This window comes from Schistocerca gregaria, chromosome X (genome assembly GCF_023897955.1).
Source record: "Schistocerca gregaria isolate iqSchGreg1 chromosome X, iqSchGreg1.2, whole genome shotgun sequence".
Classification (NCBI taxonomy): Eukaryota; Metazoa; Arthropoda; class Insecta; order Orthoptera; family Acrididae; genus Schistocerca; species Schistocerca gregaria.
This window is the reverse complement of record NC_064931.1, coordinates 572,938,915-572,955,128: the sequence shown is the minus strand read 5'-3', so window position 1 is coordinate 572,955,128 and position 16,214 is coordinate 572,938,915. Positions and strand designations below refer to the sequence as shown.

Genomic DNA, 16,214 nt, shown 5'->3' with positions numbered 1-16,214 from the left:
ACAGCTCCCAGATGAACTCCCAAGAACAGTTTTTGTGAGCCAATCCATACATAATACTGGCACTGAGCATGCCACACCTCTTGTTTTGAATGCTCTGTCACAATTTCTACAGTGTTTCACAGCAGTGGTCAGTATTCCCTAATTCACCTATGGGTTGGAAGTCAATGAGCAGAACACCCTTCATGTTCTAGGACACCAATGCCACTCTCATGAAGACTTATACAATACAGAAATACAAAAGTCGCATTTGGGCAGTTCAGAATTGTATTAGAGAAATTTACCCTGAAGAGTGAAATTTGTAAATGGTTGCCATGGAACAATGCTTGGATTGCTGTTTGCTATAATTTTATTTTGAATTGTGCTTTACAGCACAATGTGTTCATGAATATCAGTGTAATCTCTTAAATTAAGAGAAGTGGAAGCTGTTCTATGTTTTATTGCCATAGATAACACGTGTCTTAAAAACATGTTTATTTTCCACCCTTTCTTCAAAGTTGTGCAAAGATTACTACATGAATTAAATTGCTGATAAGATAAATCATAAAACATTAAAATGTTATAACTTTTTTCCAGGGGTTATTGGCATGGACCAGCATTACTGAGAAAGATTCTGCACTTGGGCTGAAAGGTTATTTACAAAGTCTCCCTTGATTTTTAATGGTGATGAAATGAAACCTACTTACGTATAACTTAACAGGTGTTTCTAAGCATGTAAATAGTGTACATAAACAAATGAGAAATATTTTAAATATGGAGAAATAAAATAAATGTATATTATTCATTGTTTGTTTCAAATTAAGAATCAAAGTATACAAAGTAATAACAATAACCAGTGTCAAAATACAAACTCAGTTCACTCTCCTGTCTGCACCTACAACAATGCATTATTTTTATTCTAACAAAGAAAGCATGTAAGGTCTGTAAAAATTCAAAAAATGTATTGCACTTCTGTTAGATTTTAAGCTTTCCCAGCATATGATTATTTTGAAAAGTTCAGCCAGGTAGCATCATCCAAGTAGTGTATTTAATATTGTCACAAACCCTGCCCCCTTGAAAAAAGAAGGAAATCTAACTTTGTTTTCTTTATATACCTTGTGTTTCTATTGGACTTCAATAGATTTGGCTACATTTGGTGGAGCTGTTCTTTACGTACATACATATTTGCCAGATACCTACACCAAAGTCAGATGGCGCAGGAAAACATTCTCTCTCAGCAGAATCTCAACTATACTGGTACATAGAAATTTTGGCCTTGTTCTTTACACACTTAAAGTAAATGAGCAGAAAAATAATTAAAAAAGAACAAATATAAATATTTTTATGAAAGTTTGGAGAGGTCTTCGACAATAAGTAAAGAGAATAAATATTGGGCTGTGTGCCATATTTTTATTATTCTCTTTTAAAGTAGATATGTTGACCATCAAATAAATTTGTAATGAACAGAATAGAAAATGTAATAGAAAATTATGAGAGAGTCAAGAGTTTATTTTGTTACACAACATATGAGGTCTGTTCAAAAAATTCTGCAACACTCATAATTTCACGCCATTGGTGTGTTGGAGCGAAATGTGACTGGCATCACTGCACACGCCTGTCTCTCATGTGTAACTGCCGGAAGTTTCATTGTTGTAGGTCTGTTAGTTATTATTCACTGCAGTATTGAGTAGAACATTGTGTCGCACAGTTTGCGAATTTTGAGGTGGCAGAGTTAGAGGAGCAATGCGTCTGCATTAAATTTTGGGTGAAACTCGAGAAAACCTTTACAGAGACACACCAAATGATGAGACGCCTATGGTGATCAGACCTTAAGCTGTACTCTTTGTTACAAATGTTCACATGGTTTAAAAATGGCTGGCAATAAATAAAAGATGACCCTTGTTCAGGATGTCCTTTGATAGTTTTCTTTGACTTTGAAGTATTAGTTCACCATGAATTTCATGCCACAGTGACGAATTGTTAATTGATGGTACTATTGGGAAGTGTTGCGACACCTGCATGAAAATGTGGGAAGGAAACGGTCTAAAATGTGATGAGACAATTTGTAGCTCTGCATCATGATAATGTTTCTGCACGTTCGTCCTTGTTCGTGTGTGGCTATAACACAAAAAATGAAATCACTGTGCTGCCTCATCCTCCGTTCTTCCCGGATCTGGCCCATGTGGACTTTGGAAATAAAAAAGTTGTAAACCCCATTAAAAGGACGAAGATTTGCAGCGACAGATGAGATAAAAGAAAATTCGCAGACGGTGCTTCGTGCCTCCAGCTAGAGGCGTACCAAGACATCTTCCGTAAGTAGGAACGGCATTGGGATTGGTGTATCAATTGTGGAGCAAAGTATTTAGGAGACCATGCACAATAACTAAAAGGTGGCAATTTTTTGAACTTCTTATAATGTTGCAAAGAGTGCAGGTCCAAGACCGAGGAATAGGAGTAAAAAGTGGAAGTAGAATAACATGGGAAGATTTAGATAATGTACTCGGATGGATTAACAAAAAGAGTACCATGTGTGAAGTTACAAATTTATTTGCTCTTTTTTAAGTTGTGTCTTGTACTATGAAAAAATTGCACAGGTAACATGGAGAGTTTTGTAATTTATATTCAAATCTTCATTCTTTAGTTCTTTACTATCATAACTGAAAGCAGAAAGTGCTCAGAACATTTACCACAATCAAATCGGAATAGGAATTCTCAGAAGGTTGAAAGAAGTAGTTACAAGTGAACTTCTGAATCTTTTAAGGTTGCCCTCACCTAAAAGAGCAGAGGGCAAAACCTCCCATTTGCAAGAAAGGAAGCGGAGAGAACCGGCTTTAAATCAGCAGGAATCTTATGTGGACTATTTCACTGTTTGCGAGGCAGACACAAATTTGGATTATCAGACTCATGGTTGAATGCACATCTAAAAGGACAAGTCCAATCTGAAACTTACATAATCATTCAACAGTAAAATAAAAATGACAATGTCCTACACCTCTTTCTTAAATTTCTAATCACTGTCAATATAGGTCCTGCCATTGGACTGCAAAAAATAAATAAATAAATAAATAAATAAATAAAAATAAAAAAATACAACACCTCTCTACTGTTGGAAGCAGACCTGAACACCTTTCACAACAGCCACCAAAACGATTTCCACACTTTACATAATTAGTCATCCATTGCCGCTAGATTTTGCTTGGCAGTCTGTCCTGATGGGCTGCCACACTTGTGACTACTGGGGAACCCAATGGGCTTATCACTTGCCAGGTCAGCCATATAGGTTAATGAATTAACAGACCATTGACTCTCCAGCACATTATGGGTGGTTTACTAATTGCATTCACCTACTGTTATGCTTCAGTAATGCCCAGCATTTATCTATGATGTGCACTTGTTTTCAACAAAAAATTTAGGCTATTATATATATATATATATATATATATATATATCATTTGCAGCAGAAGTAAAAGTTTTTTTGAGTAAGACACCATGTACTTAAAGCAAAAGCCTGCTCTGTTTTACTGACAGCTCTATCTTTGCTGTACATTTTTTTTAAAAAATTGAGGCAACACTGAATATTCTGGGCAGCTCCATAATGGTAACTTTTCTTTTTGGAAGACATGTCAAGGTGAACCATATCTGGAGTACAGGTACTTATCACATGAGTGTAATGTCATTATTTATCTATAACTTCAGTTTCTTAGAAAGAATTTCTAATTGTATATGAAGAAAAGAAGACCTTCGAACTGTCTGTACCAAATTTTTCAGTGAAGTCATTTATCTTGCACCACTGCAACAAATAAAATGCGATCAACTGGGCACAGCACAAGCTATCTAGTAGAAACTGTAAAACATGATCATCATACAACACCAAACTGAATGTGGATAATTCACAGATCTCTACATGCAGTATTGCTATCCGATGCCTGTCCTTTGTCCAGGGGAGAAAAAGGTGATAGGTCTTACATTTCTATCATACTTGCCATAATTTGTATGTTGTTAAGTGAGCACGAACAGTTTTCAGATCAGTACAGTAATTTAGAAATTTTTGTCTTTAGTTAGATTGTATTTTAATTCATTTTTCACTTATTTTAGAGTTACAGTTTTTGAGAGTTTAATTTAAAATGGAAATACAAACAAATAGACAAAAGAAAATCTATGTATCACGTGACAGCAAAAATTCAAGGGTTATTTAAAATACAAAGCTACAAAACATACAAATATTTCTGAAGAGTGAGATTTTCATATTGACTTGAGACTCAGGTAGAACACATGTTAGACACTTCTCCAATGTTGTGGAGGTCATTCCCTTGATCTCACACTGATGTCATCATGACCTCACTGAGCCTCATTGTTTTCAGCAACAATTTTTCCACCCAATTATTTCTAGATCTATGGTAACACTTGTAAGTAATATGGTATTATATACACTAATGAGCCAAAACATTTAGACTATCTGCTTAATAATATGTTGGTCCACCTTCTGAACAGAATACAAAAGTGTTTCTGTGTGGCATGGATTCAACTAGTCCTTGGTAGGTTTTCAGACGCATGTGCAACCAGATGTCTATGCACCGGTCACGCAGTTCCTGTAAATAATGGGCTAGCGGTTTATGGGCACTTGGAGTGAGCACCTGATACTGTTACAGATGTACTCCATTGGGTTTGGATCAGCAGAATTTGGTGGCAAAGACATCAACATGATTTTATTACCATGCACCACAAACCAATGTAGCACAATTCTGGCTTCGTGAAACGGATAGTTATCCTGCTTGGAAGGCCAGCACTGCCGGGGAAAGCATGAAGCATGAGGGGATGCAGGTGGCCTGTAAGAATGTTAACGTTGTCAACATATGTTGTGTTGCCTTTATTACTACATGTCCTTTGGATTCCCAGGTGGATGTACCCCATAGTACAATATTGCCACCATCACCTTGCATCTAAGGCAGAATGCATGCTTCAAGCAGCAGTTTGCCTGGGTGACCGCGTATTCCAACTTGACTGTTGACCTGCTGTAACAAGAAACATGATTCTTCCAACCAGGCGACACATTTCCATTCACCCACTGTCTATTCTCAATGATCCTGTGCCCACTTGCAGCTACACGTGGAACATGTAGGGCTCACTTGCTGTGGAGCCTGATGTTTATCAATGTGGACTGATCAGTGTGCTCCAAAGACTTGTGACTGCACCAGCATTGATTCTGTTGTCAATTTGCCAGAAACTGTCATTTATCCTGCTTTACAAAGTGGGAAAGCCTCTGACCTTCACATTCTGTCATGAGGTGTGGCCATCCAACATCTTGTTGTTTATTCATGGTTTCACTGTTCAACTACTTTTCTCACTCACTCACAACAGCAGCACAGGAACAGTTGAGCAGCTTTGCTATTTCAGATGGACATTCATTGGCCTTCAGTCATAACAATCTGCTGTTTACCAAAGTCATTTGTGTCAATGGATTTCCCCATCTGTGGTCTACATTGTCACTAGAATGGTTCCCTATTCATCTCTGCTCCGCTTATATACTTTTGTTACTGCGTCACACATCTGCAATGCCCTTAGGTGGCATTCGACCTTGTGGTGGGCTGTGGTCATAATGTGTTGGCTCTGCAATGTTTAGTTGTTTGATACATGCATCAAAGCTTTATTTCCACTTGCTCTTAATTCAGCCTGTCTACAGCTATTTCAAGTTCTAAATTTGTTGACTCTTCAGGGAACGGTTTATTTACTTCACTGCTGAATTAAAACTGTGTTCAGGACTGGGACTCAAAACCAGCTCCTTAGCTTTCACAGACAGTGCTCCTGGTATAAATCATTACCTGGCCTCACAACTTTAATTTCAACAATAAGCCCCCCTCCCCCCCCCCCCCCCCCAATTTTTCGAAATTTCACAGGAGCTTTCCTGCAGTCCTGCTGGAGAGTGCTCTTGTTGAGTTTGGAAAATCAGAGGAATTCACTGGCAGTATTGAAGCTGTGATAGCACAGTGAGCAAGAGTATTGCTCATGAAAGGCAAAGGCCCAGTTTAAGTCTCTGTCCAGTGCACAGTTTTGATCTGTAAAGATCTTTCACAACAGTGCATACTCCAGTGCGGAGTCAAAGGTTCATTCAAGTTCACTATTGTCTGAATGACTGTTGACTTATATATTTTTCCATCTTTCACAATCACCCAACACACTTTCGTCTGTGTTGTCTTAGCAGATGATGTTTCTCCACTTTCCCTGTATGCAGTATACATCTTCGACATGGTGCCTCTTGAAGCACCCTTCAGCTACCTTGGTTACAAAAGCACCCACCACATGAGCACAACAATTTGCCCACATTCGAATTCACTTGGCTCCAACCTAATGCACTAACAGCTACACAGAACACTGTTCTGGCCATGACTGACACTTGCAACAGGTTTCATTCATGATCAAATACGACAGCACCGCTTGCAGGCTTGGCCAGCATCTGCATTTATGTTCAAACAAGCATTTCTGCGGTATTTCCTTAGTTTTGCCCAACCTCTGTATTTCACACTTATTATTACTATTCGAAACCACCTTTTGAGCTCAAAAGTGCTAAAATAAAGGCATGACAAATTGTAGCACATAACACATGTAGTAGGGGAAATGGCAGTGCAGGTATTGAGCAAGAAGATTGCGCAGGAGTCTAATTCGAGGGTGTTACAATAGGGGAAAGAAGGTACTAGTTGTAGGTATCACCCCTACTTTATCACTGATACTGTAAGGAAAGTTCTGGCAGAAAGTGAATAGTTTAGGTGTAAAGGACAACTCACCAAATAGAATAGTTGAGGCTTTGGTAGGCACAAATAAAAAGAAAGTAGTAGTATTTTTGTGTGCCTGTCAACAAATTGACGCTTTTACTATTGAGTGAGTTGTCTGCTTTATTCCTGAATTATCAAATTTATCAATAATTGGTCATAATTTGTATCTTTCAAAATGAAGGATATTCTCTCTCTCTCTCTCTCTCTCTGGTATAGAAGAACCTGGGTTCAGTTCCCAGTACCTCCTCAGATTTTGTTCTGAGGTAGGGGGGGGGGGGGGGTGGGTCTGGAACAGGATATACACAGTCTTGTGAGGCTGAAAGAGGAGCTCCTTAAGTAGAGAAGCTGCAGCAGCATCATGCTTCATCTACTGGAACTAACAGAGTGTAAAGTTTACAAATTAGTATTATATTTTTTAATTACTGAACCAGGTAGCACACTGCCTTTGCTCTACAGTTGACAAGACATCTCTTATGAAATACTTTAAATATCAAGTTTGAGTGCTCTAAGCCCTCTCTTGTAATCATTATGATCCTACAATAAGTGTGGCAATTTTGCAACCATCCTAAGGCAATGAGACCATCTGCATTCTAAACAGAGGATTACCTAGAGAAATTATGTGGTGCAGACATACCAGTTTTGAAACAGGGATGGAATGAGTATGCTCTTTGGACACTTGTCAGCTTTCAGATTAACTTTAGATATGGCAAGTTATGAAAAGTTCCGCATGTTGCCTAGACTTATTAAACGGGTATTTAATGACAGTTAGGCTCAATACCACAAACACAGATGTGTTTGTCATTGCATGTAAGCAGGGTTACAGACATGGGGGGAGGAGGAGGAGGTAACATACCGATGGGTATTAGTACACAAGGAAATAACGTGAAATGAGACAACTGACAAAGCAAAAACAGTCTGTCAGGAAAACATTTCTGCACACTGTAATTTTCCTCCTGAAGGTTGTGTACAATAAGTAATACATAGGATAATGGCGAACCAAACATTGTGGTCGTTAGAGTTACAGTTCAGTCATGGCCAACATCTGTATTTGAGGAAGACAAAGTGTTGAATATCTGCTGTACTTTTGGGTTAATTTTCTGCACCACCTTCAATTTTATATAAAGCTTCTGGCTTGTCAGAAGGCTTTACCTTTATTTGAATTGATGCTAGAATGAGCATAAAATAAATTTCAAGGCAGCTGGTTAATTTTATGTTTTGCATAATCAATTGCTCATGTGTACTATATTAAGACATATCTAGATTTATCCATTTATAATTTGACCATTATGATACTTGTGAGCCAAATTTATAGGTTTAAGTCATATAAAAATGTCCATGTAACACTTTACCAAAATACGTTAAATTTACACCAAAACAATTGGTAACAAAAATGCACTCGTTCCTCCAAATCAAGACCTTATAGATCAAGATTCATGTTATACTTACAGTAACATAATTTCTTATATCCTGCAAATCAATGTAAAGTGCATGAGCGTGAATACATTCACTTGTAACATACATTCAAAAATGGAAGCAGAAGAACCATGAGTGTAACGATTGGCACCTCACATTCTCTCTACTAGACTGTTATATCCTTGTTCCTTCTGATTCAACACCTGTCCACCTTTGTTAGACATTGTTTTTTTTTTGAAATCTTTTTTTGTGCTAGGAATATACATTTGTTGCTCAGTAGAGTATGTGGGTGTCAGAGGCTTGATGTTCAGTGCTCTGTGATTCTGAGTCCATGTTAAGCTTACTAGCTACCACCATGTTTTGATAAATTTATCTTCCCAATGGGAAGACTTACACAGAACAATGGATACTATTTCAATAATACGCAAGAGACAGGTTGTATCAATCCCCATACAAAGCATAACCATAATTGTAAAACTAAATTACAGCAGTGATTGTAGAGAAACTGAATCATCATACAATGATACAGAAAAGGATGAAGCAAACACACATTAAGACAAGATAACACATACATAGTTACAAAATAACGTATTATGTACAATAATATTAGACGCAGAAATACTTACAAACACAGCTACATACAAACTTTCAAATAAAGAAAATGCTGTTAGAAAAGCACAACTCTGTAACCCCATTCAGAGATGTGTCTTCCTGGCAAGTCCCATGCAGTACCAACGGTAATAAAAACTATCATAGTTATAACAATAACTAAAATATTACAGGCTGTGAAGATGGTTTTATAGCTGTTTTTATGCCAGGAGGGATTTCAAGACTTCGCATCCAATCTTCAGCTGTATCTCTGTACAGTTTCCACTTCTTGGTGTGGAAGATACACTCCTGGAAATGGAAAAAAGAACACATTGACACCGGTGTGTCAGACCCACCATACTTGCTCCGGACACTGCGAGAGGGCTGTACAAGCAATGATCACACGCACGGCACAGCGGACACACCAGGAACCGCGGTGTTGGCCGTCGAATGGCGCTAGCTGCGCAGCATTTGTGCACCACCGCGGTCAGTGTCAGCCAGTTTGCCGTGGCATACGGAGCTCCATCGCAGTCTTTAACACTGGTAGCATGCCGCAACAGCGTGGACGTGAACCGTATGTGCAGTTGACGGACTTTGAGCGAGGGCGTATAGTGGGCATGCGGGAGGCTGGGTGGACGTACCGCCGAATTGCTCAACACGTGGGGCGTGAGGTCTCCACAGTACATCGATGTTGTGGCCAGTGGTCGGCGGAAGGTGCACGTGCCCGTCTACCTGGGACCGGACCGCAGCGACGCACGCCAAGACCGTAGGATCCTACGCAGTGCCGTAGGGGACCGCACCGCCACTTCCCAGCAAATTAGGGACACTGTTGCTCTTGGGGTATCGGCGAGGACCATTCGCAACCGTCTCCATGAAGCTGGGCTACGGTCCCGCACACCGTTAGGCCGTCTTCCGCTCACGCCCCAACATCATGCAGCCCGCCTCCAGTGGTGTCGCGACAGGCGTGAATGGAGGGACGAATGGAGACGTGTCGTCTTCAGCGATGAGTCGCTTCTGCCTTGGTGCCAATGATGGTCGTATGCGTGTTTGGCGCCGTGCAGGTGAGCGCCACAATCAGGAATGCATACGACCGAGGCACACAGGGCCAACACCCGGCATCATGGTGTGGGGAGTGATCTCCTACACTGGCCATACACCTCTGGTGATCGTCGAGGGGACACTGAATAGTGCACGGTACATCCAAACCGTCATTGAACCCATCTTTCTACCATTCCTAGACCGGCAAGGGAACTTGTTGTTCCAACAGGACAATGCACGTCCGCATGTATCCCGTGCCACCCAACGTGCTCTAGAAGGTGTAAGTCAACTACCCTGGCCAGCAAGATCTCCGGATCTGTCCCCCATTGAGCATGTTTGGGACTGGATGAAGCGTCGTCTCACGCGGTCTGCACGTCCAGCATGAACGCTGGTCCAACTGAGGCGCCAGGTGGAAATGGCATGGCAAGCCGTTCCACAGGACTGCATCCAGCATCTCTACGATCGTCTCCATGGGAGAACAGCATCCTGCATTGCTGCGAAAGGTGGATATACACTGTACTAGTGCCGACATTGTGCATGCTCTGTTGCCTGTGTTTCTGTCAGTGTGATCATGTGATGTATCTGACACCAGGAATGTGTCAATAAAGTTTCCCCTTCCTGGGACAATGAATTCTCGGTGTTCTTATTTCAATTTCCAGGAGTGTATATATCTTGGATATCCATTGTAGTGGACTGATGGGAATGCAGCCTTTTATTACAACAACAATAACTAAAAGAGCCTCAGGCTCCATAGATGATTTTGTCATGGTTGATAAACGACTATGTTCCAACCGATCAACTATTTTATATACCATGCTAAGAAATGGGAACTGTGCACAGGTACATATGAAGATGAGACATGAAGTCTCAAAATTGGTCACGGAATAAAAAGTTATAAAACTGTCTTTTTAGCCTGACACTATTTTAGTTATTGATGTTATAATAAATGGCTACATTCCCACCAGCCCACTATGACAGATATTCAACACTATCATCATTGTCTTTGAAGTGTATTTCATAACTATCTGTAAACAGTGATGGGCTATTGAGGGCCACTTAAAAAAAGTACTCAATTTAGGATATCAACTCTTAATACACAAGTTATATATAAGACGTGTAATGTCAAACTGGGGGGGGGGGGGGGGGGGGATGCTTGGAGCAATCTGGAGGCTTTCTCTTACAATCATTGATTGTGGTGGGCAACTATTTTTAATGCTTTCCTATCCTTCTTTTATTCTCTTCTAAATTACTAATCCATTTCCTTTAACAAATTTGCAATTTCAATTTTGTCTGTCTAACTTTCTTTTTAATTAATTATTATTACTTTGATATTTCTTTGCTGAAAACAATAATTGCTTGAATAATGAAAATTTTTGTTGTTGTTTTTGGCGAGTTTATAAAGTTCTCTGTAACTGCATTATAAATAAATATAGTTATAGTTTATTTGATCAATTAGCCAGGCAATGTAAGGAACTACTTATAAATTGCAAAGTTTATTCATCATAACACAACTAGGTGGCAGCCTAATCAAGTGTTCCTTACAATTCATGAATAAATAATTAAAGAGTTGAGTCTTCAATATACAGTAGAAGTCCAATAGTCCAGAATGGTGCCAGATTGCCAAAAACCCTGGACTACTGGTCAGTACTTCTTACAAGCTGTACAGTGAAATCTTACAAGCTGTACAGTGAAATCAGCTGTAACACGACACTCAGCAGTAAAGTGTTGAGTAGCAGAGTCACTTGGTTAATAACTTGAGCTCAAAATTAGGCCAGTATCAAATTTGTATTCAACACATTTAGTTTACATACATGTACTGTACAATATTTTAGTGTGACTCACTCAAGATTTTTATACTTCTTTGTTTTAAAGATAATTTCTAATGATGTGTAAATCAATAAGTTGAGAGGCATTATATTCAGCAAAAGCAATGAATTTATTTAGGATGCTATGGCTTCTGCCCAGGTGATTCTCTCTCTCTCTCTCTCTCTCTCTCTCTCTCTCACGTCACTCTCTTAAAGTCTGTGTATAGGTTGAGGGTTTACTATACGTTGGATATTGCTCATCAGTTAGCTCCTGCTTGATAACTTCACTGCTATCCTCTTGTTGCCACTCCACAACTTCCTTTTCAGATACATTTTCCAAAGAATTGTTGTTGGTTACACTTCTTACTACATCCAAAACTTCAGACACTGATTCAGGATGCTGTTTTTCTTCAGCAGTCTGTGGTGTTAGATGAAATTTAGGATCTGCAGTTGACCAAATTTTCTCCAGCACCGTTGTGAAGTAGCTTTTTGTACTTGAGCCCACGGCAGTGTGGCAGCATGGATGACATTTTGTACATTCAACTTTTTTTGAAAGGCAGTTACATCACATCACATCCAGTGTTTATCAGGCTGTGAATGAAAGAGCTCTTATAAAAACATTTAAAGATCTAGATTATCCTTTGATCCATTGGTTGAATCGGTAACATAACATTAGGTGAAAGAAGTGTAGCAAATATGTTTCCAGTAACTAACTCAGCTACTGATGGATGTGCTTTACAGCTACCCAAAAGAAGGATGGCAGTGCTGTCTTCTGGTAGACCATGGTTTTTTAAGCTTTCATTGACTTGTGGAACAAAATGATGGAAAAATCACTTTTTGAAAAGTGTTGCTGTCATCCACACGTTTCAATGGATGTCATAATGAACAGGCAAGTACATGACATTGTTAAATGCCTTAGGCTTTCCGCATTTACCAATTGCAAAAGGGGTTATTCAGTGGCTTGCAGAATTAGCACATATCAAAACTGTCAATCTTTCTTTAATTCCTGTAGCTGCCTTTTCACCTCTCTGGCTAGAGTAGATGTTGGCAAGCACCGTCACTGTAAGCCTGTTTCGTTGGCATTGTAAATCTGATTTATTTATTTAATTATTTATATACATGTCTAGTTCCATAGTACCAGACTGAGGAGCAAATCTCCAAGGTCATGGAACGTGTCAGTACATGAAATTACAACATAAAAGTAATAACAGATAAAAATAAAATGTGTCTCAATCCAAAAAAAGTCAAGCCATTAGATTATTATCTGTGATTATTTCTTCAAACTTGTTTTTGTAAACTGTTTCTCCAGTTACATGAAATCCTTGAATCCCATGACGAAACTTAAAAGTTTCCGAGCCAACCATCAGCAAAACTGCAGTCACTCTCTGTAACACCTCAATCTTGTCCAAATTTCTCTGCCTTTTTAATAACCATTGGACCTGTTACACACTTTTCTTTGGAGTGTACTGCAATGAACCATTGGTACAATACACTGTCTAATTATTCGCATTGTTATTGACTGAGAAGCCAGTTTCATTAGTTCATCTTTATAGTTGATGAACCAATATTAAATTCAGCCATTGAAATACTTCTGTTCTCGCCTTTCACCAGGCATTTGATGATTTCCAGTTTCTGGTTGATGGTCAGAGTAATGTGCTTAAATTCCTCTCCTGATTTAGAACTTGAAAAAAGTTTGTTTTGAAAACATTTGTCATTGCTTAAATGTCAATAAAACTTCCACGAGTCACTTTGATATCTACATTCAGATACAGATACAGATCCCAGTTCACAAGAAAAAATTACGAAAACCACTTTCAACCAAAACAATGAACTGAAACTGTGTGCTGACGGCCGAGATCAGCTGAAAAGTCTGAACACTTCCAATAGAGTCTGAACAATGCTGATTGTGTCTAACAGTAGCATACACATAGTGGACACTTCAGAGTGGTTCCAGACCATCAGATGTTCTGGACTATTGGCAGTCTACTGTGTACCAACACACGTAAGAGCTGCTCTATGGCTTCACACATGGAATATTTCCAAGTCGCAATGTAAACTGGACTTGCAAAATAATCTATCGTGAAGTTTGCACTACACAACCATTCGCTGCCTAGAAAGCAAGTTAAACACAAATTTTACAGTCTCTCATTTTGAAGGCCAAGATCTTCATTCTTTAGAGTCTAAACACACTATCCCTAAAGTTTTTCTTGCCCTGCATCTCGACATCCAAGTCAAGCTTGCTATACTTCCCCTACTACTACTACTTTTAGCTTGCTTTCCTTTGGTTGTCCCTGTCATTTCTTCCCTACTTATTGCTCCTTAATAATAATACAGCTTTTGAATCAATCGGTCACAATTAATAAAAAGAATTTCACAAAAAGTCATGCTCAAATATGTAACACAGTGTATCTAAATGAATTACTTCTCATAAATTATTATGTTATCATAAATATACTATTGCTAACCCAATACATAATAAACCAGCACATTTTCAATATTAAGTAAGGAAACGGGAAGTAAGAAATAAAGGGACCAGTTTAGCATACTACGGCATGTGCATCGAACATTTGTAAATTTGCTTTCGAGGAAATCCCACCTCAGTCTCTAGTTATAAAAGAAGCTCCTGTGTACCAGTGAAGAGAGGCAGATAGTTATGTAGATAGACTCTCCCACATTTGGCTAAGCTCAGCTGCCTACTTACTCAAGCCGCTAAGTATCTTTTGCACTCTAAATTGGATACCAGAGCGTATTTTCCAGAATAGCACCCTCTTCTGCATTTTGAGCTGGAAATGCACACAGAAATGTCCCATCCTCCAGTATTTCTAAATAAAAGACCATAAAAGTTTTATGAGCCAGTCTGTCAGCTCAAAGCTTAAGTTTGTCCACATTTGGTAGTTCTCCAATGACCATCTGCATGGCTTGGAATGTCTGTCCAAATTAATCAAACATGTTAACTTCTCAGAGCTGGGGTTCAAATCATGTACATGATGATGTGGTCATCTTTGACTGTGACATTATTTATCTGTGCAACCCAGAATTGCCATTTCTGCCATATGGCCACTACCAAGTGTTATAACTGTACTTTGCCACATGCCGAAACATAAAAAACACTGGATATGTCACCGTCACATCTCACTCAAAACGTGGATTTGATGATGTGTACATTTCTGATATTTTTTTGGTACTTGATAAAGCAAGGTTACACCACTTGGTAATTGCTGAAACTGCAGCAGCAGAGTGTACAAAATAATAATAATTTTATTGTCAAATGTGACCATGATGTAATTTACAAGACTCAGTACATACATAGTTCTCAACAATGAAAGTTTTAGGTCAAGTCAAGCCAGATGCAGGCATACTGTAATCTCTCAAGCTGTTAAAGCAGGAGACAACTAAATTGAAGTTTCAGAGTGAGATAAGAGCTTACCACAGCCAACTGAATCATTGTTAGTAAAGCACTGTGGTGTTCAAACAAATATTATGATAGGAGCAGCTGTACCTCTACATTCCAGATCTGACCTAATCATCCAACCCTTTGTTTAATTACTTAGATATGAACAACTTGTCAGAATTTAAATGTGACATTTTGCGAAATACAAATTAAGCTCGAGTCAAGTACATGAATGTGAACGAATACCACAATTTGGTTATATTTATAGAAGAAACCTAACTACTGAGCTAGTACTAACATGTGAATTCATGTACATGCAGTGTTCACAAGAAATGTCGAGTACCTCTTGTGCATAACTAGACTCAATGTAACAAGTCCAAACTGAGTGTGTCAGGCCAGGACTGTAACCTGGATTCCAGACTTTGGTGTGCACAGGGCTGCCAATTGTGGTATCCAAGGACACACTACAGGTCGAAAAAGTCTCAACTTGTCACAGGCTTCTCCCCTTTCCTTCCAAACTCTGCAAAGACACTCTTAGAATTTGGAAGCCTATGGTACACAGTAGTGTTAAGTCAGTCCATAAGGCATGCTTGCATGTCATCACTGATAACACAGTTTTAACTTACCATATGCAATAAAAGCAGTGTATACCCTGCACAGCGTGTGTTCATTCCCAGTAGATAATTACAATAACAAATAATTTAGTGTTACAAAGATCATTAAGAATTAGGTCAGTACGATTACTTACTTATTTAGACCCAGTTTCTCCAATGCTAGGAAGCATATCGGGCAAGAAGTTTCCTCCAGTGAACTCTTATCAGCCGCCAGGTTTTTAGCTTCCTCCTAGGTCATATTCATCAAATTACGTATTTTATATATGCATATTATTGTATAAAAGTTCTTGGAATCTGTGTCTAGCAGGAGGTGGTTATCATGAGTCATTGGCAGCTATCCTCACCTCTTCTTCCATCCCCTCAAGTATTTTATTCCTTATGTGATCTACCAGTGTGTCAAATTATTACAGTCTTCTTAGTATATGTTACCTGCTTTGAAGTCATTTGAGCCTGACCAAATACCTCCTTTTTTTTTTCACTGGGCACTAATTTATGTCCACTGCATGCATGTTTCATACAAGATGATCATGAAAAATTAAAATCCCCACAGAATATCTAAGTATATAAAATATATACATGTTATTGGAGCATTCTTGCAATTAGTTCTTTAATACATGCAAAA

At 38.8% G+C, this 16,214-nt stretch overlaps 1 protein-coding gene across 1 annotated transcript in view; it reads left to right on the top strand.

The window, feature by feature from the left end:
* Positions 1-781, top strand: part of LOC126297531 (sulfide:quinone oxidoreductase, mitochondrial) — a 74,123-nt gene extending 73,342 nt beyond the window's left edge. The window contains exon 8 of the mRNA XM_049988439.1: positions 574-781. Within this exon, the coding sequence (XP_049844396.1) occupies positions 574-625 (52 nt within the window). The 3' untranslated portion in view covers positions 626-781. The remainder of the gene's footprint in view (positions 1-573) is intronic.
* The last annotated feature ends 15,433 nt before the right edge of the window (positions 782-16,214 follow it).